The 22,128-nt window shown below is 45.4% G+C and overlaps 1 protein-coding gene across 11 annotated transcripts in view; it reads right to left on the reverse strand.

Annotated features, from left to right (window-relative positions):
- Window positions 1-22,128, reverse strand: part of CACNA1B (calcium voltage-gated channel subunit alpha1 B) — a 530,102-nt gene that overhangs the window by 146,764 nt on the left and 361,210 nt on the right. For 7 of the 11 annotated variants that reach the window (XM_050926289.1, XM_050926290.1, XM_050926287.1 and 4 more), the window contains 3 exons: window positions 16,102-16,169; window positions 9,046-9,152; window positions 1,481-1,543 (listed from right to left, as the gene is read on the reverse strand). In XM_050926289.1, the coding sequence (XP_050782246.1) occupies window positions 1,481-1,543; window positions 9,046-9,152; window positions 16,102-16,169 (238 nt within the window). The remainder of the gene's footprint in view (window positions 1-1,480; window positions 1,544-9,045; window positions 9,153-16,101; window positions 16,170-22,128) is intronic. The other 4 variants (XM_050926295.1, XM_050926292.1, XM_050926296.1 and 1 more) reach the window with 1 other exon arrangement.

Genomic DNA, 22,128 nt, shown 5'->3' on the forward strand with positions numbered 1-22,128 from the left:
TGAGATGGGCAACATGGGTCAAATTCAAAGATAACAGGCCTGGTTCACATTAACATGAAAGCTGCTTTACACTGCTCTGGTGCAGTTTTAACTTACACTGCTGGAGTATAGTCCCACACCAGCAGAGAATCAGGCATAGACTCAATTCACCACATCCCCATCCCTGCCAAACTTCTGCCTTTCTTCTCTCTTCCACCTTGCTCCCCTTATCCTGCAAGAGGCTTCCAGTGAACTACGCAACAGACAGACATCACAATTGGTGCAGGAGGCAGCACAGTCCTCTCCACCAACTTTGCACCAACAGAGATTCCCTCTACACAGGGGGAATTTTCCAGCATGGCATAAAGTGAACAGAGATTGGAGAAATCAGTCCAAACATCTCTAAGTTGTCCCGGGGCAAAACCAGACCTGAGATGCCACTCCGAATCAGGGAGTGGGAGGAAGAGGCAGAAAGCCTTCTGTTCCCAACCGCTCAGGCACGCTGAGCCCTACTATGTCGTACCTGAGGATCTGGCTATTCGTGTCTGAACTGCACTAACTTGTCTTCCCAAGAGCATTACACCATAGAAAAGTAACATAAAATGATGAAAGTATAATATGGACACTCAATGAGTTGATGACAAACATCACTGCATGATGTGGAAGGGATCAAAGGTATTTTCTACAAACCTGCAACGTGCACCTTTGAAGCCTACTCATGAGTCACAATGAGGCCCGGAGAGGGTGGGATTTTTAATGGAAAGTGGGTGGAATGGTTGAAGAGTCTACCACTGTGTTTGCGAAATTCTAGGATACATTGGAGCTTTAAACTCATACCCCAAGAGGGGGTGGAGGAGTGTGTCTGCTCATCATAACAAATTTCCAAGGGTTATTTAGGCAGTGTTTTCAAACATTGTCCCATTTGAGTCCTGTTTCCAGAAGCTGGCTCCCTTTAAAACTCTCCCCTTCTAGCTTTCATTTTAAAGAGCACGCTCATGGTGGGGCCCCATTCTCCTCCTGAACCAAAAGTGCAAACACTGGTGGAACATAAAAACCATTAGCCCAGTGTTTAAATAACACAGAGGGGAAAAAATATAAGTGAGAACAAGACAGGCCACAAAACAAGAGAAGAGGGCAAGGAAGAAAGTAAGAGGGAAAAGAAAGGAAAACTTCTAAGTAAGGAAAGGACAAAGAGAAGGGCTGAACGAAGAAAAGAGAAAAAGAAAAAAAAAGGAAAGACGTGGAAGAATTCACACCCAATGTACAAAACACTACAGAGTTGCTCACGCCCAAATCACAAGAATTATATGGCACTGCTGTATACCTTCCAGTCCTTCCACCATATGTTGGCCTGGAGATTTTCCACAAAGATGTGAATGATTTTTGGAAAAAATAAGGGAAGGGAGAAGGCATCAGGAGGGTGGGAAGCAGGGAGGTTTATAAATATATAGTTATATATCATAAATCCATTTACTGAATATTGTAACAGAGAGCAACTCACGGTGAATTTACGCTGGAGACTGACGAGCTGCGAGATACAGTACCTCGAGTTTGCTTTACAAAACTGCACATGCAAAAAACAAAAAAAAGGTGAGAAAATAAAGGAGAGAAGAGAAACTATAAAAGACATCGGGAGGAGACTCATACAGGCTGTGTCCTATCGAATGCAGGCTGCAGCGTGCATCTTGGAAGGAGCCCGGGCAAGCTTCAGAAAGTGTGGAAGCCACTGAGACATCGTCTTCTAGTTAAAAGGAAAACAACTGGAAAATCAAACCAGAACCAAAAGAAAATATAAAAAGGTGAACCAAAAGACACAAGATGATAGTAAGACTTTATACTGCAATATGCAGTACTCACATAGTCAAAGTCCTCTGCACAAGCTACCTTCAGGGCCCCAGAGCAGAGGTCTTTGTAGAAATAGGTGGAGTTTGCATTTACAGCATGTACTGCAAGGATTCATTTCCAACTAAGAGAAGGCCACAAGGCCACCAATTCCAACTCAGGTTATCATAGCATCCATGGGGTAGGGGAAAAGGGGCCTTCCATGGGGTAGGGAAAAAGGGGCCTAGCCCTGAGGATATACCAGGGGTTGGCAACCTTTCTGAAGTGCTGTTCCGAGTCTTCATTTATTCACTCTGATTTAAGGTTTCGCGTGCCAGTAATACATTTTCACATTTCTAGAAGGTCTCTTTCTATAAAAGTCTATAATATATAACTAAACTATTGTTGTATGTAAAGTAAATAAGGTTTTTAAAATGTTTAAGAAGCTTCATTTAAAACTAAATTAAAATGCAGAGCCCCCCTGGACTAGTGGCCAGGACCCAGGCAGTGTGAGTGCCACTGCAAATCAGTTTGCGTGCCGCCTTCAACACCCGTGCCACAGGTTGCCAACCTCTGGGATATACCATCCGCATGGGCAACACGAAGCACGTCTGTGTCTCAAACACGGAAATAAAGAGGCGTTTGTTCACGTTTTATTTGGTAGATTTGCCTCCATTTAACACATGTGACTGCCTAACCGGGGTGGGGTAGGGGTGGATTTGACAGATTGGGGGGCAGTTTCTGCCTGGTCCAGCACTTAAAGGGAGACTTAGCTCTAATTTTAAAAATAATTCTATATATTCGGTTTTTGCAACATTACATTGTTTATAGACCCCTTCCAGGAGGTGGAAAATATGACCTGTCCTCTTTCTGAATTTACCACTTTCAGTTTAAACATCGATTTATTTCCATTGGATTTTTGTGGAGTTTATTTAGCTAACAGCTGGTACGATAAAGCCAGAAGGCCCAGCTGATAGGATATTGCCCCTGGTAAGGAGATGCGGTTGGAGGGGGGAAAGCAGGATGAACTGGTGGAATTTTAACTATATACATTACAAATCCACAGGATATTAACTAACAATGTATTATAAAATTAAAAGTAGACCAAGGTGAAGTGTATGTAGATAGGGGATGGGATAGCTTGTGCAGGGGAGCAATCATTAAAGACACTTACTTGGCTTTGCTTGGAATCAATGGTCTTGGGGAGCAACCATATGGTTATTTTGCCATAACTTCATTATTAGTATATTTTATACCGCAAACAGGAGCATTTTTGACCCTTCGGTGCTGGCACTCTACGTTTTTAAAGGGAAATTATTGTTATGGGGTCACCAAAGTTGGGTACTCCTTTATTGCTTGATTTGGCTGGATGCTGCATCCATAGGATGTTAAGTGAAGCTCCCAGCAAGATCCTACAATTGTATAAATGTCTAAAGTATGGGTAGAATGGCCTGAGAAAACTAGGTGGAAAACTCATGATAGCAGAGAATGTACCTGTCACAGCTTAACCCATCAGAGATTCCGGGAAAGGGGAACCAGCATTGGCAAAGATGTCTGTGGAGGCACAGGGGCAAACTGAAGTATTTTATTGCTTAAAGCACATCTCAAAATCCCTTGGCAAAACACTTGTGCTTATCATCATATTCCTCATTGCCTCATTTGGTCCGGTGCAGGATGAAGGCCCCGCAATAATGCTGCCAAACATCCCTGTAGTTGGCCAAACATGACTACACAAGTCCTGCAAAAGGGCTCTCAGAGGTCCATTTCTCTGTCTTCATTGCTGGGATCCCTGTTCTGCAACACCCGTCAGCTAATTTCATACTGAACTCACACTGTGTCGACTCATAGGGCAAAGACAGCCTCCTTTTTCAAAGCAAAGTGGAGGCGGTATTTGAGCTTTGCTTGCTGCTACTTACCATGAGAGAGAGACAGACAGACAGACAGAGTCTTTCTGGGCAGCTGTTTGCTGATTCACAGTTACATGACAAAAAGGGTAGAAAAGCAAACTAACAGGAAGTCACGGTACCCCACACACCAGCACATTCCGGGAGCAGGAAGAGAGAAGAAACAACAAGCCGGCAAGATAGAAAGAACGCCTCTTCCAGTCTGTACGTCATCGTACATAGAACTTTTTATTTGCTAGTTATTCAGGCATATTTCTTGCAGGGTTCTATTGGTTACCAACAGCCATGCCCAACAACGACTGTAGGACAGACCACAGAGTTCCAGAGACATGAGGAAAAAAAACACCCGCCCAGACCTTCATCCCCAAACCTGTACAAAAGGGACAGATGACCACTAAGAAGTGTGTGTGGAAGATGGAAGTGCACTACGGCACCTGCTCTTTCATGTACTGGCTTTGGTATTTTAACATCACATCTTTTTATTTATGTACCAATTTATGATGAGCTGGCAACATCCTTGGGTCAGGGCTAGCAATGCAATTGGTAGGGTTTACCTGTGAGCAGGAGGTCTGAGCTGAGCACACAAGCAAAATGCCTTAAGCAGCTACATAAGGGACCAGCAAAAACCAGTCACCTAATAGAGTGGATTGTTAACTGGAAAATACATGGAGTCATTTCAAGTGGTCAATCACATGGTCAGTCCTAGAGACAGCTCTTCGTGTGGGGCTTGGCCCATATATTCTGCCACAAGGAGAAACTGTCTCCTTATCACTCCATACAGGGTTACAGCCATTATATCTGGGGATTCCCTCTCCCATCAAAATCTCCATCTGGAGACTTATTGTACAGCATGTTATGCTTAGACTCTTGGAAGCCAGCTACAACTCAAAACCATTGAAAAAAAAATCACTCAGTGTGACACCTTAGGCACAACTATTTTGTAGGTTGTTATAAATCTAGTAATTTGGCTGTTGCTGCTGCTGCGGTTGCTGTTTTAAGACTTTCCCCAAGAAGAGTTTGAGGCAGACCCATTGGAAACACAAAGGTTATTTTTTTAAACACAAGTTCTGCCAGTAGCCTCTGAGCGCCAGTGGTGAAGCATGGGGCTTCAGATTCCTTTATGAGTCATCACTTGTCTGTCAGTATGGTCAACTGAACTGTGAAGAGAGCTGGTGTGTGCTTTTGTTTAATGCAGCCCCTTTTGTACATGACATTGGTGCATCTCTCTGGCTGGGAAAGAAGAGGTGGAGGGGGAACTCAAAGGTGTGGTGTTTGGGACTGAAGGTTTGTGAAATAGCAAACTTACTGACAAAAAATTACATTTCAAAATAGGGGCGTTGTGCCTTAATCCTCGATCCTGATGTGACGCACTTCTCTGGTGCCTCTTATGTAAGAACTCAAAGTGCTTTACACATTGACCAATGGAGCCTCACGCGCCACAAAGTTAATAAGTCATCACCCTGTTTTCCCCATCGAGACACAGAAAAGTTAAATGAGTTGCCCCAACTCTCATCATGAGTTAGTGGCAGAGCAAGAAAAAAAGCACTGACTCCTGCCTCCCAGTAACTTGTTCTATCAGCTAATGAACTCTACAATTAAAGGGGAATTCCCCTCAGATGGACTTCCCCCTCTCTCCTCCATTTTCGCCAGCAAGGAAATTGCACCAATGGCTTGTTGTCAAGTCCCATCTGTTATTACAGTAGCTCAGTTCACAAGGCCGAGCAATTTAAATGCTATACGAAACAGAAGTTTTCAAAGGACAACTCTGGGTAAGCTGAACAAACCCAAACTCACCTCAAGAAACAATAAAGCAAGGAAAACGCTAAACAGAAAAAAAAAATCACAAAACCAGAATGAAAAGAATGAGCTAAAACTAAAATGTAAAACACAGATTAAACAAACATCTTGTTTTAAAACAAACATCGCAACAGAAAAATGTCCCATATCAGCTTTAATCCTGAAAAAGAAAATAAAAAAAATAAAAAGCCTATTCAGGATAGAGTTCACCAGGTAAAAAAAGCCAAGTCATGGCCAAATCAATCCACTCCTATTAGCCCTTTTTATGGAGTAGAAGTTGAACCACTGATATCCTTAAAGATCAACAAACCACAAGCTACAATAACTTACTTCGTTGCCTCTCCCAGTTATAGATGCAGTATTATAATATAGCACCTTCTGAGTCAGTTATGAGACAGATGATATCCTTACTTGGCTGCAAAGATCAATAAATTATTAAAACAGTTTCAAGGTTCAGTAGTAGGACTTTACTGTCTACCAACCAAAAAATAATCCTTGTTCACACTGAATCCTATGCATCTGCAAAATTCTAAGATATCACTTAATACACTGAAATTAGGTTGACCTACTAAAGAAGCAACTAACTTTTGTAGCCTAGAAAGCAAGTTATATAACTGATTCAGTAAGCTGAATTCTTCCTGGATCTTAGCTGTTGTTAAATGAGATTATTTTCCATAACAGAGCAAAAGGACAAGTACAGATAATCACAGGCATATGGATACACATGTACACCTCCACATACAAACAAATGCACAGTATATACACATCACAGTATTGCATGAGGATGGAAAACTTGGGTACGCTGCCTCCCACTCTAGTGTAAATGCACGATAAGGAGTTTCCCAAATGTAGACTTTGATCAGATGAGGAAATAGGAGCGAAGAGGATTAGATGAAGAGGTGCAGGATTTGCTCCCACTTATAGAACAAATGTTACAAAACTGACAAGAAATAGAAGCAAAGTAGCAAGCACAGTATCTTACTGTTTAAACAGAAGGGAGGGAAAATAGAAATGACTTTTTACCAGACTGAGCACCAGGATGGTTTTGCCACCTCTGTAGGTTCTAGGAACCCAAAGGACAGGTCCACCAAATTAATAACAAACCATATTAAGAGTCACACTACAAGGTTCATTGAGAACCATTCTGCTAACATGAACAACATTACTAAGAAAACACTTGAATCACAACGCTCTCTCTACAAAACACTGAAAGAAAGAGAGAGTTATTTTAGTTGACACAGGCAGAGAGACTTTTGAAATATATTTTCATAATTTGGTTTACACTCAGGTCATCAGTTATGACAGAAATTCATTTTAAAATATGCTTTTTGAAAAGTAAATTTAAAAATAAGAGCACAAAATCAAATAAAGCCTTTTAAAAAAATAAAGACCTATTAAAATTATAAACACAAATTTCAAAAAAAAAATTCAGTGTGGACAGATTTATTCATCACTCAAATCTCTGTTACATCCATCTATTAAACCACCTGTCACCAACCAACAATCCATCCACACATCTACTTACCTTCTAACCACTAATCTGTTCTTCTGTCTACGATATTCATTCAATCACCTATCTATTTATTCTTCAGTCTTTCTTCCAACATAGTATCACTCACTCACACATGCAAGTAAATCACAGTAGCCATGTAAGTATCTCATGCTTCTATTCAGCAGATACAACTTGTCTAGAGACACACCCTTGAAAGAATAAATTCTACATTTCCAAATGTGGCCTCTAGAGTTGCAAGCACAATTTTGCTACTGCTGTTAAATGTGGAAACAACTAATTGCACCTGCAACTGCATTCATTTTATAAGCCTAACCACCGAAATGTACCTACAAATCAGGCATACAGGTGTCTGAACAGATATAACTGTAGACACAACAAATAGTAACTTGCAATTTTGCACTTACATGTAACTGTAGTCACAAAATTGATCATGTGATATCAAAAACCAGATTAAAGCCTGATGAAAAATCAGGGACTAAAAGTATTGTCGGTAACTAATAATCGGGGGTAAAATCCTGGGCCCATTAAAGTCAATGGGAGTTTGGGGTTCTAAGTAATCTTCACATATACAATCATTTTATAATAATAATAGAATAAGCAATATCATCTTACATTTTAAAATTACAGTACACACATGTACATCAAAGAACAACAGTAACTTTTCTCGTGATTTCTTTATGAGGCTGGCAAATCATTATAACAGGAGAATGATCTATAATTTTAACCATATATATAGCCTACAAATATGAATTGCAAAAAATGCTAAACAAATTAAGCATATTCTTTTCTTTTTTCCAGTTTAGTGAACAAGTTTCATTTGCACTATTGTTTCTGAAATAACATGATTCTAAATTAAATACACACTAATGAAGGCCTCATGAGATGGATTTACACTGGGGAAAATATATTAGCAAATTGTTCACTTAAATAGGGTTCTCTCTGGATGACAGATTTTTGGAACACACCTGGACAGGAAATTATTCTAAATAAGTTTAGGCTTCCCTGCTCCTTGGAGTCATTTCCAGCTGCCCCTTTCTGAGGACTGGAGGCTGTCGAGAAATACTTGCAGCTCCCAGCAAACAGCAGGGCAGTATTTTTGACACAAAGACACTCAAACTTCCCCATGGAACTGCATAAATTGAATAACTGTATGAGTCAATCAGTACATTTCAAAATGTGTTCATTTTCAAACACAGGCTCCCTAAGCAGCACACGCAAAATGCATGTGATATGTACAAACAAGCAATTGAGTGTACCAAATTAAGTCCTTACCCTATGCAGGCAAAACTCCCACTGACCTCAAAGACCTCACCACGTCTGAAAATTACCGATTTCCACCTGCCTATGCATGTTCTGCAGGAGAAGTTTAGATTCATATACTTGAAAAGCTGGCCCCAAAGGTAATATTTTCTAAGCATTCTTGCAAAGGGAGATCACACAAGTACGCCCACTTCCATGCGCAAAGCCTACATTTGCATGTGCAAGATGATACTTCTGAATGTGAACCAGGTGTATAGGAGTGCCTGTTCACATGTGCAATGTCCCATTTTGCACACTCAAATGGCTTTTTTGAGAGCAAAGGGCATGCAAAGTCACTATTGTGTCTGAAATTCAGGAGGTGGTCTTTACAATTCAGTTATCAAAGCACAGATTATTGTATTTAAACTAAATTTTATATGGCACACACACGCATCTTCAGATGAAAGTCTGAAGTGAAATGATAGCAGTTCACCTGGTGAAATCTTTCCTAGGACAACTTAAAAATTCTCTAAAATACATTTCTTTTCAGGTGATGTGGAGACAATGACATTTAAAAGAAAAACAAACTAAATGCAAAGGTACCAAATAAAACACAAAATTAAGTGATCGACACTGAAGTATTCAAATCAACCTACAGCCCTTGTTAGTCCTTCATATCGTACATCAGAGTTCATGTGCCCTATGAGTTGCGACAATGGAACCGCTATATACTCAGTCTGAAGAACAGAAACAAAGTGATAAAAGTTCCCAAATAATAAAAATTATGCTTACGCTGCTACGGAAATATTAGCTGCAGACATGGGACTGACTTCTGCTACCTCCTTGGCCTTCTGGAGTGCAAGCTTTTGATTGGTAGCCTCTTCCATCTCTTCTTCATCCTGTTTCCGAAATCAAGACAAATCCAGGGTTACATCATTCATTGTTTAGTTAAAGACCTAGGATGAAAATCAACTGAACTCATAAACGGCCACAACTGATACACAACTGTCACAACACTTTTTAACTAAGTAACAGTTAAACACTCTGAAACACTGCATTCAGTTTTTGTTAAAGGACACAACCGCATGAGTTGTTACAGCATATTTTCCTCAGCAGGGCCCATGGGCTTTACCTGTCTAGTGCCATATTAGCAAGTTAGGTGGAGTCTGAAGGCCTCAGCTACTCTGCATAAAATGGAGCTGATGGCAGCTGCCCTCATCCTTAATACAGTGGCAAAGTCTGTCAAGACTGGAAATCCTACAGTGCAAGGTTCCCTGTGGTTCCTTCTGCTTAGATTCCTTCCACTCAGACCAAGAGGGAGAACTGCATGCTGGGTGGAATCTCCAGTCTCTGAGTGCATCTTCTGATACCTCTTCTCATCATAATCAGGCAACACATGCCATAACGTGGAAAGAGAATATATGAGAGCATGACATTTTGGGTGTAAAATAAGGCCACGTTCCATTGATTAGACTGAAAATATTTTTTCTTAAAACAAATAATGTACCAGAGGACCTGAATCTGAACTTGTTCACACCAATTTTACATGGGTGTAACTTCACTGATTTCAACTGAGTTATTTCAGATTTACCCTAGTGGACCTGAAATCGGAAGACATATTAAATTACAGTTATGGCCAGAAAGATGCTCATGTAAAGATAGCTCCTTCTTACTCAGCAGATTAGACGTTTGCAACCTGACCTGAACTCGACAGGACGCAAATACCAGGGTTGGGTTAAATGACCCTGTTCGGGCTTGGGTCAGGCAATCTCTGATCACCTCCTTGGGCCCAGGGGTTTGTGAAGGAGAGGCTGCATGCCCCACTCTTTCCAGCCACCACCGCCTAGCTGCGCTCTGTGTGCTGCCGAGTGTGAGGAGCTGTGGCTCATGGTCTCCCAATTGCTGCGCCAAGCCCCTGGACAGCAGGAGGCAGACGGAACGCAATCATGGGGCGTTAGGAGTGGGAAGCCCCCACCAGGTCAAGCCCTAAGGATGAGGTGGTAGCAGTGCTGACACAGGTTCAGGGGGAAGGTCTGAAAACAGCTTGACCCTCTCAGGCTCTAGTCAGGTCAGGTCAGGCTTTAAAACTAGGCCCAAGCAGACCTATACAGCAGGTCTGCTCCATGTGCGCCTTGAGAAACACATCAGTTGACTCTTCCAAAAAAACCCATAACCATTGTCTGTGTTTGTCACTCCTGCTGGCATTGCAGGATGCAAACAGTTGCAGAAGCATGATCTATTGTGTTCTAGGTAGTGTATCATCAACACCATTGTCTCGTTCTGACTGCTGAATCTTTATTTCTGATGGTGATCCATGGAAACAAAGAACCTGTCTGGGCTCAGATCCCAGGGCCGGCCTTTCCAACCTCCAAACTAGTCAAACTTGTCAGGGAAATTATGGAGAGATAAACCTGGAACCCTACAATGCCACTTTTAACCTCACTACTTTGAGTATAATCACTCTTCCAAGATGAGGGCAGCTATAGACCACATCGTAGCACTCCGTGGGATGCTGTTTGGCCACCTCCTGCTGCTGAGGACTAGCTTTGTGAGCTATTAACTAGTGCATAGCCTACACATGGATTTCTCCATCCTGGAATAGTATAGGTAAGAACAAGTAACTGGTCTGAATTTAATAGTATTTGATCAGATTTAACTCACTTTGAAATTGGTTTCCTTTTCTTTCCTCTTTTCAAGGGGAAAAAATGACAGTGAATTATAGATGTGGAAAAAAAACTCTCTGCCATTAGGCTTTCAAGCTGTTTTCTCTCTAGATATTAGTACATCTATAATGAGCAAATCCTCATTGCAGTTAAAGGAGGAATCCAAGCCAGGCCAAGACGAAAACGCTCCATTAAACAATTATACAAAGTCAATGTTTCTCAGCTGCCAACTTCCAGTACATTTATCAATCACTTGAGACTCTTACTGTAAGTCAAATGTATATTTTTATTCTGCAGAATATGAATCCTTTGGGGTATAAAATCTGAAAGAGCTGTAATTTGAAGAAGGTTTGATGGTTTTGTTTTTATGGGCTGGGGTTCTCTGATTGTCTCTTCTCCTAAGTTCTAGCCAACTTTAATACGATCACAAAGGTTTAAATGTTGTCATTGGCTTTTTTTTAATATCTCATTCACTGAACATAAACCTTAGAAAGTAGATTACATTTCCTGCTTCTAAGCCACTCTTAACTGCAGCACATTTTGATAGACCCTGTAGCTCAAGAAAACTGCTATTGCATTTACAAATTTAGCAATACATAACTTAGAACAACTGCAGTGTTTAGCAGACAAGTGTTTCGTAATAAAATAAAGACGATAATAGTTCTGTAGCACCTTCTATCCAGGGGTCTCAAAGCACTATACACATATTAATTAAACTTCTGTCTTACACTTAAATTGTAAGCTCTCTTTGAGGCAGAGAGAGACTGTGTTTGTACAGTGTGTATCATAGTGGGTCGTGGTGCACGAGTGGGGCTGACAGTTGCTACCGCAATACAAATCCAATATTACTACCGCTAACAACAGCAGCAGCTGCCGCTGCCACCCTGGGTCATACACCTCTATCAGTAGCCTCATTTTACAGAAGGGAAAGCAGATAGGAAGGTTAGTGATTTGCTTGGGGATACTTTAGTGGGTCTGAACAGAACCCAGCATCCCTGTCTCCCAGTCCTGTGCTCTAACCACTTCCTTCCCTGAAGCTGATCTCTAGTCCATGATCCCTACACTGGAACATGCATCTGACCAATGGATGAAAACTTTGATATGAATGCTCAGGATTACCATCATTAAGGCTAAGAATATGTCACAAAGGTCATAAGAACATAAGACACAGCCATACTGGGTCAGACCAAAGGTCCATCCACCAGTATCCTGTCTTCTGACAGTGGTCAATGCCAGATGCTTCAGAGGGAATGAACAGAACAGGTAATCATCAGGTGATCCACCCCGTCACCCATTCCTAGCTTTCAGAATCCGTGAGTACCAGAGCCCTCAGTGACATTTTCCACTTCAGCTCTGGGGCCAGTAGGGCTGGAGCTGTCAGCCAGCAGGGACCCCAGAGCTCTCAGCCATCATGGGTGGTGGAGGAACCCTAGATCTCTGAGCTGCTGTGGATGCCTGGGAGACCCCAGACCCACAGCAGCGATATGGGCTGGACTCTCTCCTGAGTCCCTCTCCATTCTGTAGAGTTATTTTTAGTAAAAATCAGGAACAGGTCATGGGGCTTCCATGAATTTTTATTAATTTTTAGTGACCTGTCTGTGACTTTTACTAAAAATAACTGCTCAAGGTGGAGGTGAAGGCAGCCCCTTGCCCATGTCCCAGGCCCCCCGTCCAGAGCAGGTGAAGGGACCCAGGCTCCCCACAGCTGCCTGTGCAGTTCTCCCCAACCCAGCTCTGGCTGGGGTTGTGGGGGGCCTCGGAGCCGCAGCCCAGCCATGATAAGAGCCGGGCGGGCAGCTGTGGGGAGCCATGGGGGACCCTCTACCTGCCCACAGTGCGGGGGGCCCGAGCAGCCCCCAGCCTGTGTCCCTGCCTGCCAGGTGCAAGTGGAGGGTCCGTGATTCCACGGCTCCTCACAGTTGCCCGTGTGGCTCTTGCCATAGCCAGCTGCAGCTTAGAGGCCCCACTTCTGGAAGGAGCTGGGTTGGGGAGAGCCATGCAGGCAGCTGTGGGCAGCTGGCATAGAGTCGCAGATCCTCCTCCTGCCCTGGGCAGCTGGGGGGCAGGGACACGGACCGGGGGCTGCTCTCAGCCCCCGCACACCCCGGGCAGGTGGAGGGTCTGCCGACTGCTCCCCAGCAGGGCTCCACACTGGTCTGGCCAGGGGGTGGGATGGTGGGGCTCAGGTGGAAGAGGAGGGGAAGTGGGAAGTGGGAGAGCTATGGTCCCCTCCCTTCCTCCCCCCATGGTTCTGGTGCCACTGACCCAGGACTTGGCCACATGGGAATGAAGAGCTGTGGGTCCAAGGCAGAAGCCAGAGGGGCCCTGGAGAGAGGGTGGGTGGGGCCAAGCAGGCAGATTTGGTAGGCTGAGCCTTCCCCTGCCTTTGATACCTGCCACCCATGGGCAGCACACACTCTTATTCAAAGCAGAAGGGGGAATACTTGAGGAGTTTGTATTCTTAGGGAGTTGCTTTACAGTACTGGTCAGTTTTCTAATCAGGCTTCCGCTTACTAAACTGCATTGACATGCAGCATCCATGACGCTGTTGGTTTCCACTGTCAGTGACAATCCACTGGTCCTATTTCATATCTAGTAGAGGTAGTGCTGGCTGAACAGATGCAGACCTAAATGGAAGTGGGGAGGGTTATTTTGTCCTCCCCAAACAGTCATTTTCAGGTTACTTATGGTATTTGGACATTGTACGCAACACTGATCTTGATGAGTTTTAAAATGTAATTGTCAAAGAAAGTCTCTGGGGGTCAGCTGACTCCTGAGTAATTTAATTATATCTCCAGGCCATTTTGGATTTTGCATGATCATATTTACTTAGCGATTAATCTCTCATTCTCTAGGTAGGCCGCATAATTGAATTACTTTTATCTTTTTCCTTCTCTTTTGAAAACTCTAGTGATTTTTGGATCCATGAAGTGAAAGAGAGTTTCAAAAGAAGCTCGGTGATTTGGCAATGCTTTTTGATTCTGTCAATATTTAATTGCACTCTATAAACTCTCAACAAAGGCAGTTTTCTAACCATCAGAGTCAGCTTCTGAAATATGCAAAAGGGGAAAGTTAAAAGGATTAGAAAGGAAGAGATGAACTTTATTAGACAAGAACTCTAAGGGGCCTAGTCTTTTATCCTTGCATGCAAGTGACTCCCACAAATCTTTATGGGAGGGGTTATATGCACCTATGATCATAAATCTCTAATATAAGAATTTCTGGATTTTATAATGCACAGAAACAGCTGAGTTCCTGTAAGGGAAAATCTTCCCCAGTAAAACTAAGGTCCATTCCCAAAACTCAGGACTCAAACGAATGGTAACAGAAAAGAGATGCAGAAACATGATCTCACAGAGGAACATTTATTATACACCTGATGCCCATTATCTCTTTCTTGTGCTATACATCAGACATCCGCTTTCAGGAAACAAAGCTCCATTCAGAGCTGCAGACTGAAGGCAGCAATGCAGCTGCCTAGCAGGGAGGGAGAACTGTAGAAGAAAAGTTCAACCCTAAAACATCCCTGTACCATGGTATAGTTAACAGTGTTTGGATCTGAGTGGCAGGAATTGGGATGGGATGGGGACCTTCTTTTAGTCTGGCTTCCCACCGCAAGAACTGTTAAGGATGTATGGTATCTCTGAACTACTGGCAACAGTGCCGTGCCATCTGTGTCTGCAAGGCATGCACTGAATGCCTCAGTCTGGCTGTGCCTGCAAGATAATTCTGTCTGGCCCTGAACTTGTGTGGAGGATGCCATTTTGCAGAGCATGACCTCACGTGCACTGTATGTGCAAGGTCACACCGCATGGAGGATGCCACCTTGCGTGCCAATGTACAACTGCATGCCTGACTGAAAATTTCATGGCATGCCACTGCCTGGCAAGTATTGTCACAGCTCTACGAAGGAAAGCTCACTCACTAGCTGGTGCAACAAGCACAAGGATTAGTGATCATTTTACTATAGATGGAATAACACATAAAAGTCTGTGAAATATAACTGCTCAAAGAGATTTTATTATTTATTATTGTATTATCTTAGCACCTAGGATCCCGTTCTGCTAGTTGCTGGATAAACACATTTATCCTCGTTAATTAGCAGGACACACACCATTGTAGCAGGGGGGGAGCAGCATTACAACCAGCCTTGTGTTAATTTTATTCGCCAATGAGAACGAGTTAGATATGTGTAAACAAAACCATAGAGACCAAAGGAGGATTCTGCAGTAATGATCCAAAGCAGTACAGTAATGCTATGCTAAGCTGTAGCATTTTGGACCTTTCCAGCACAATCCTGGTGTACATATATTTTCCCATATGGGATGTTCCAATGAAAAATGAAGTAAAGCTACCTCAGCTTCGTTTTAAGCTCTTGCCAGGTCCTGGCATTCTGCCAATGCTCTGGCCTGTGTGTCGAATTTCTCTTGTCTCTGCCAAGGGGAAGGCAGGTTTTAATCTCGTGACTGAAACTCTGTAAAGACCTTTTGCAAGTGACTTTCCACAGACCTGACTGGAGGATTTTAATTCTCAGATTTGTACTGAAATTCGGCAAGGTAAGACGTATTAGCACGAAACACCACACTAGGCAATAGGACATGAATCACTGAATTTCCCTGGGCGACAGCTTCAAAATATGCTATTCAGTCAACTAAAAACCTTCAACTGGTTCACCGCTGCCCCTGAAACTAGCTAATAGTCAGAGGTCCTTCTTCACTTTTGTGTGATAGCAAGGAAAAGTGCTCACTACCCACTCTATAATAAAACAAAACAGTACTGTTATTATGATTAATAATAATCATCATCATAATAATAGGGAATCTAAAGAATAAGGAGAGCTCAGAGGTACAAAGATGCATATGCACAGGTCTTCATTACTAAGCAAACAAGAATGTATGTTTCAAAATCAACTCCCTAAATAAGGGCTGCAGCAATGAAAATGAATAAAGAAAGGTGCCACAGGAGCATGACACTTGTAAAAAAAAAATCTCAAGGCCACCAGAGGTTGGCTGGAGCAGGATAGTTCATGTAGATCCACCACCAGTGGCGTATACAGAATTTTAGGGTTCTAGGGGGAGAATGCAATAAGAATTCATTTGTCACATCTGCAGAATGGAGCTCACATACTACAGTCCCTCTGGAACAAGTATTGTATTGGTTGAAAAGCCATATGTTTTATACATACCTTGGTTAGCTCTTGTGCATTCGCAAGATTGTCGACAGCAATAGCCAAGAAGACATTCAGGAGTGTGTCTTTTAGGCAGCAACTAAGGAAAAATCTTCACACAGTGATGGGTTAAATAATCTTCCATTTATATTCCCCACCGCCACCACCACCACAACCGTCTGCAACCAACAGAGTATTACAGACATGCGAAAAGGAAAAATCTAGTTCCCCTCCTGCCAACATAGGATTGCACTCTACTGAATATTCTCCAGTTACAAATTACCCAACTTCATCACTTGCACTGGGAGACTATTCCACAGTGTAGGAGATCTCACAGTTCCATCCATTCTTCCCCTCCAGCTTCTCCATTCCACCATGCTGACTCAAATACATGCACCTACTTTTTGGCTTTCTTCATTCCCCCTCTTACTTAAATATCAACCACTGGCTGACAAACGGTTTGCTCTGAGACAATTCTTCCATCTCTACTATACAGTGGTCACCATTAAAAAGGAAAATCTCTTCTCAAGTTAAATTTGTCTCACTGCACTATGACATACTAGCTAGAAGAAAATACAACTTATCACAATGAAGTCAATATGGCAATGAGATTATTGCTTCCTTTATCACTGGCAACTACTATATGTCCTCTCTGTTGTTTTTCTTTCATTTATTATTAGGAGGACCACTTTCATTTTTACTTATGATTTCAGCTCCTCCTTCTTATTTTTTTTTATTGTGACCATTTTTGGTATTAGTTTGCAATAAAGCAAAAGATCAATTACAAATAAGATAGTACAGACACAAAAGGCGGGGCATATACAGTAAACAAATAAAAACAAGTCCACAAATCCATCTCAGAAAGAATGCCATGCTGTTGTGAAAATACTTGATATATTACAACAAGATGTTCAGCTCTAGGTGTCCTGTGATGGCTGTCTGAAGTAGTGATGGATCTGCTGAATGGGATCCTAACATGATAATGAAGATGATCTTGGACGTATTTAGTCTTCTTCCTCTAAAGAATCCCAGAGTCATTTACTACTATACTTGCCTATGTGTGTGTGTACAGGGGTTGCTTCATCCACCAGAGCGAAACGATGTAGTTCTTTGACACCATAGTTGTTGCACAAGAACTTAGGACAGGAATTGAAAATATACTAGAGCCAGCTGAAATGCCTGAAGAAATTTTAGGCCGACAGAATGTAATTAACTACTAGACTATGTCTGCTCGTGTGGTCTGTGACCTGGGAAAGATGCACAAGGCACTGCTGTGGGGAACAAATGATTTATAGGAGAAAGCAATGAGATAGAAAAGAGCGAAGGAGATAAAGGGGAGTATGGCAAGGAGGAAGGGTGTGTAGTATAGTTAGCAGACCTTTCCATGGCAGTTAAATCTCAGGGCAGGTCTACACTATGGCAGGGTTCGACTTTCTGAGATCGATCCACCAGCGATCAATTTGGTGGGTCTAGTAAACTGTCAGTCTAGTAAAGACCCGCCAAATCGACAGCAGATCGCTCTCCAGTCGACCTCTGTATTATACCCCCGAGATGAGTACAGTAAGTTGAGGGGAGATCTTCTCCCATTGATCCCCCGCGGTGTAGTCCCTGCAGTAACTTGACTTAAGGTACGTTGACTCCAGCGACGTTACGTTGAGTAGCGTAGGTCGACTTACCGCGTAGTGCAGACATAGCCTAAGACAGGATTTAGGGAAACGCTGGGCTAAGCACTCATTTAACTATGTGGGTGCTTTGCACTTCTCAGGCAGTTCTCCTAGGAGGGTAACTGGCCCCCCGCTCCAGTGTCCAGGGGATCTGTGGTGGCATAAAGTCCCAGACTCCTCAGCTTATGGGCACATCAGGGATGTGCTCAGAGCACCCTGAGCTCCAGCAGCACTCAGCTAGCTCAGAGCAGGCTGCTTAACTCAGTGCCTGAGTCTTTTCTCAGTTATGATGAGGGGCCACTGTGATGACGCAGAAAAATGGCCTGTAGAAGGGTGGGACCGGGGCTCAACCCTCCTTGAGGGTGAAGGAGAGCCACACCAGCTCACCACACTCTGTCGTCCTGGGTCCTGCCCTTTGCTTCCGGGCTGAGCAACAATGCCCAGTCACTTGGGAGACAGTGACAGTGCCCAGTCACTTGGCCTTCTGCAGCAAGGCGGAGCAACCACACACAGTTAATTAGGGGCTCAGGCCCTTTGCTGCAGGGCTGAGCAAGAACATACAGTTAGTTCGGGGCTCAGACCCTCTACTGCAGGGTTGAGCAACAATATACAGTTAGTTCGGAGCTCAGGCCCTCTGCTGCAGGGCTGAGCAACAACACACAGTTAGCAGGGAGCTCAGACCCTTTGCTGCAGGGCTGAGCAAACAAGCAGTCCAGAAGCCCAAGCCCTGGGGCAGGGCGGGCCAACAAGCAGTTCAGGTGTATAAAGCCCAGGTCCTGGCTCAGGGTGGGGCAGCAAACAACTCAGGGCTCAGGCCCTTCAGGAGGGACTGAGCAAACAACCAGTCTGAATGGCCTCCTCAGGCCAGGGGGAGGGGAAGTCTGCCACCCCTGGAAGGGTGGCAGGGGGAACGCAGGCCCTCCCACTCCACTGCGTTCCAGCCCGGGGCCCTAGTAGCGGCTAACACCACTGATGGTCAGTGGGGATCCTGACCGAAACACACTGACATCGGCTCAGGTGGATCTGCAGCCTGACTGGGATCGGTTGCCCCCGGGGCACTTCCAATCTCGCCCTCACTGGGTACCTGCCATCCGCTGGCACCTTCCGGTGGGTCCCAGACCATGGGTTCCTCGGGATACCGGGCGTCAGGAACTCCAGGCCATTCCTCTCTGTACCGGGTGTGGGGTGGCTCAGGCAGCTCCTCAAGATGCCGGGTGTCGGGAAGCTCAGGCAGCTCCTCTGGATGCCGGGTGTCGGGAAGCTCAGGCAGCTCCTCGAGATGCCGGGTGTCGGGACGCTCAGGCAGCTCCTCTGGATGCCGGGCGTCAGGAACTCCAGGCCATTCCTCTCTGTACCGGGTGTGGGGTGGCTCAGGCAGCTCCTCAAGATGCCGGGTGTCGGGAAGCTCAGGCAGCTCCTCTGGATGCCGGGTGTCGGGAAGCTCAGGCAGCTCCTCGAGATGCCGGGTGTCGGGACGCTCAGGCAGCTCCTCTGGATGCCGGGTGTCGGGAAGTTCAGGCAGTTCCTCCGGGTACCAGGCACGGGGCGGGGCAGGTCAGGCCAGTGCTCCTCCGGGTACCGAGCACGGGGCAAGTCAGGCCAGCGCTCCTCCGGGTACCGAGCACGGGGCAAGTCAGGCCAGAGCTCCTCCGCGTACCGGGCACGGGGCAAGTCAGGCCAGCGCTCCTCCGGGTACCGAACACGGGGCAGGTCAGGCCAGCGCTCCTCCGGGTACCGAACACGGGGCAGGTCAGGCCAGCGCTCCTCCGGGTACCGAGCACGGGGCAAGTCAGGCCAGCGCTCCTCCGGGTACCGAGCACGGGGCAGGTCAGGCCAGCGCTCCTCCGGGTACCGAGCACGGGGCAGGTCAGGCCAGCGCTCCTCCGGGTACCGAGCATGGGGCAGGTCAGGCCAGCGCTCCTCCGGGTACCGAGCACGGGGCGGGGCAGGTCAGGCCAGCGCTCCTCTGGGTACCGGGCACGGGGCAGGTCAGGCCAGCGCTCCTCTGGGTACCGGGCACGGGGCAGGTCAGGCCAGCGCTCCTCCGGGTACCGAGCATGGGGCAGGGTGGGCCTGGCAGGAGCTCGGGCCCCAGCGTCTGTCCTCTCCGGCAGCCTCCTTCCAACTGAGCGCCGGGGCTGGGCTTTTATACTTCCTGTCCTGCCTCTTGACTTCTGGGGGGCGGGGACAGGTGGGAATAGCTCCATCCACTGCCGCACCTCTTCTGGCTCGTCCCTCTCCGGCGCAGCAGGGAGTGAGGCCTCCTCACTACATGGCCCATCAGCATAGCAGAGGTAAAGAGAGTCTTTGAGCTCACTTTGCCCTGCCCCATTATACTTGCAATCAATGCCAGGTCTGGAAGGGGGAGGAAAGGAGAGAGCCTGGCTCAGTTAGGGCTGACTGGCAAAGAGGCAAGAGCTACTTGCCTCCCTACCTGAGAAGAAGGGTCACTAGCCTACCAGCTGAGGCAGCCATCCGGGAGTAAGTACTGTCTCCCTGGCCAAGGGAGACGAGGAGCTTCCAGCACCTGAGGTAACTGGATGACTGAAGCACAGAACCATTGTAGGGTTCAGCCTCACCAATCTTATGACTGCCCCACTCGAAGGAGCCTGGGTCCATGGCAGGGCATTGCCCAAGATTCACAAAGGGGTACTGGGAGACAAGCCACCCCAGTGAAGGGACAGCGGTAGGAAGTAGCCCAGAGCATGTGATTTAGACTCCCTGCTGCAAGGGCTCCCTGTTCAGGGGGTCGACTCACACAGGGCCCTGGTCTGGGACCCACTGGAGAGGGAGGGTCTGGGTCCCTCTACCCCACTGCCTAAAATCCTGAAGCACCTCCACTAGGGAAAGAAGGGGACAGAGGTCAGGCACACCAACCCCTAGGCCGCCTGGCCCTACAAGCACCTTCTTATAGCCATATTAACTCCCTGCACGGTGACACTAAGCAACAGGGGTTGTGTTTAGTCAATCAGTGAGCTACAGAGCCAGAGAAAGTCACGAGGTCTGTCAGCTTCCATGGGTATGTCTACTCTGCAGCTGGGAGTGAGCATCACTGCCTGGGTTTACAGACTTGTATCAGTGGGGCTTGCACTGGCATGCTAACAATAGCTGTGTGAGCACTGCAATCCAGGCTTTCAAGCCCTCCCAACCCCAAAGGTTTGAGAACCTGAGCAGCAACATCAACACCCCTGTTTTTAGCACATCAGCGCAAGGCCTGTTACCATGAGTCTGTCTACCGGGCTGTCATCTCAGATGGCAGAGTCTATAGAGATGATTTCCCTGGTTCTGAGAAAAGCTGGAAATGGTTCCTTCTTGTTTGCAGGCAGGGCAGGTAGGGGCAATGGGAGAGAGAATATCCTTCCTGCTGAGCCGAGTCAGCAAAATAACACAACCCTCTGAAACAATCATTCCCCACCCACCATGCTGTCTCCTTAATGATTGCGTTTCTGACAGACATTTGAGTTCCATTAACTTTTGATGGAAAAGATACTAATTTCCCAATTCCTGTTTACATGCTGATTGGAATATGAGGTTCTAATTTAACAAAATGGAGTGGCAGCTGTGACGGCTGCATTACCGCTGTCAGCGGTCACTGCTGCCATTCCAAGTGACCACAGCTATCTTGACTTCTTCCTCTCAGGTGCTTTCGATGCTTTCAAAACGCCTCTGAGCAACCAAGTCAGAAAACCAATGGGGTTAAATGGCAGTCACGGAGCTGGCTTCCAACTCCTATCCCCTGCATACACACAGGCAGGAAAAGCCTCCAGTAATGTTGTTAATCGCCGCCAATATATCTTTTAATGGGGTGCGCTGTTTGGATCCACCTTCAAACTGATACCGTCTGGTAAAATGGCAACTTTGGGACCATGCAAGTCACAAGAAGACCTTGGCAGCAGCCCTAGTTGTACCAAGCACTGCACAAAACTTCAGCATTTGGCTCAGATTGTATCTTCCTGGACACAATCCACTGGTTAGCTAACTTTAGCAGTTTTTGTTCAGCATTGCCTTCACTCCGTGGTTACAAAGAGAGGGCCATCACAGGCTGCTTTTGAGGGATAGATTTGGCCTTGAAGTTTCATTTAGGACACTCCTTCTAGGTCTTGATTATATTCAAAGTTGCACTTGTGTACGGAGCAACACTGAATATAGACAAGGCCTTACCTTATATCAGGCCAGATTCTTTTCTCCATCCCAACAGTGCCACTCCCATTAAACGTACTGAGACAGAGCCAGCAACAGGATTTTGTGGAACTAGAAATAGAATATAAACGAGAATCTCAGGGTTTGGGGGTCTTTTTGGTTTTGGTTTTTAAGCAAGTTTCTAGCCCTTTTCTTTGCAAAGAGCCTCGACAACATAAACTGATACAAACAACAAGGGGAG

The sequence above is a fragment of the Gopherus flavomarginatus genome, chromosome 17 (genome assembly GCF_025201925.1).
Source record: "Gopherus flavomarginatus isolate rGopFla2 chromosome 17, rGopFla2.mat.asm, whole genome shotgun sequence".
In the NCBI taxonomy this organism is placed as follows: Eukaryota; Metazoa; Chordata; order Testudines; family Testudinidae; genus Gopherus; species Gopherus flavomarginatus.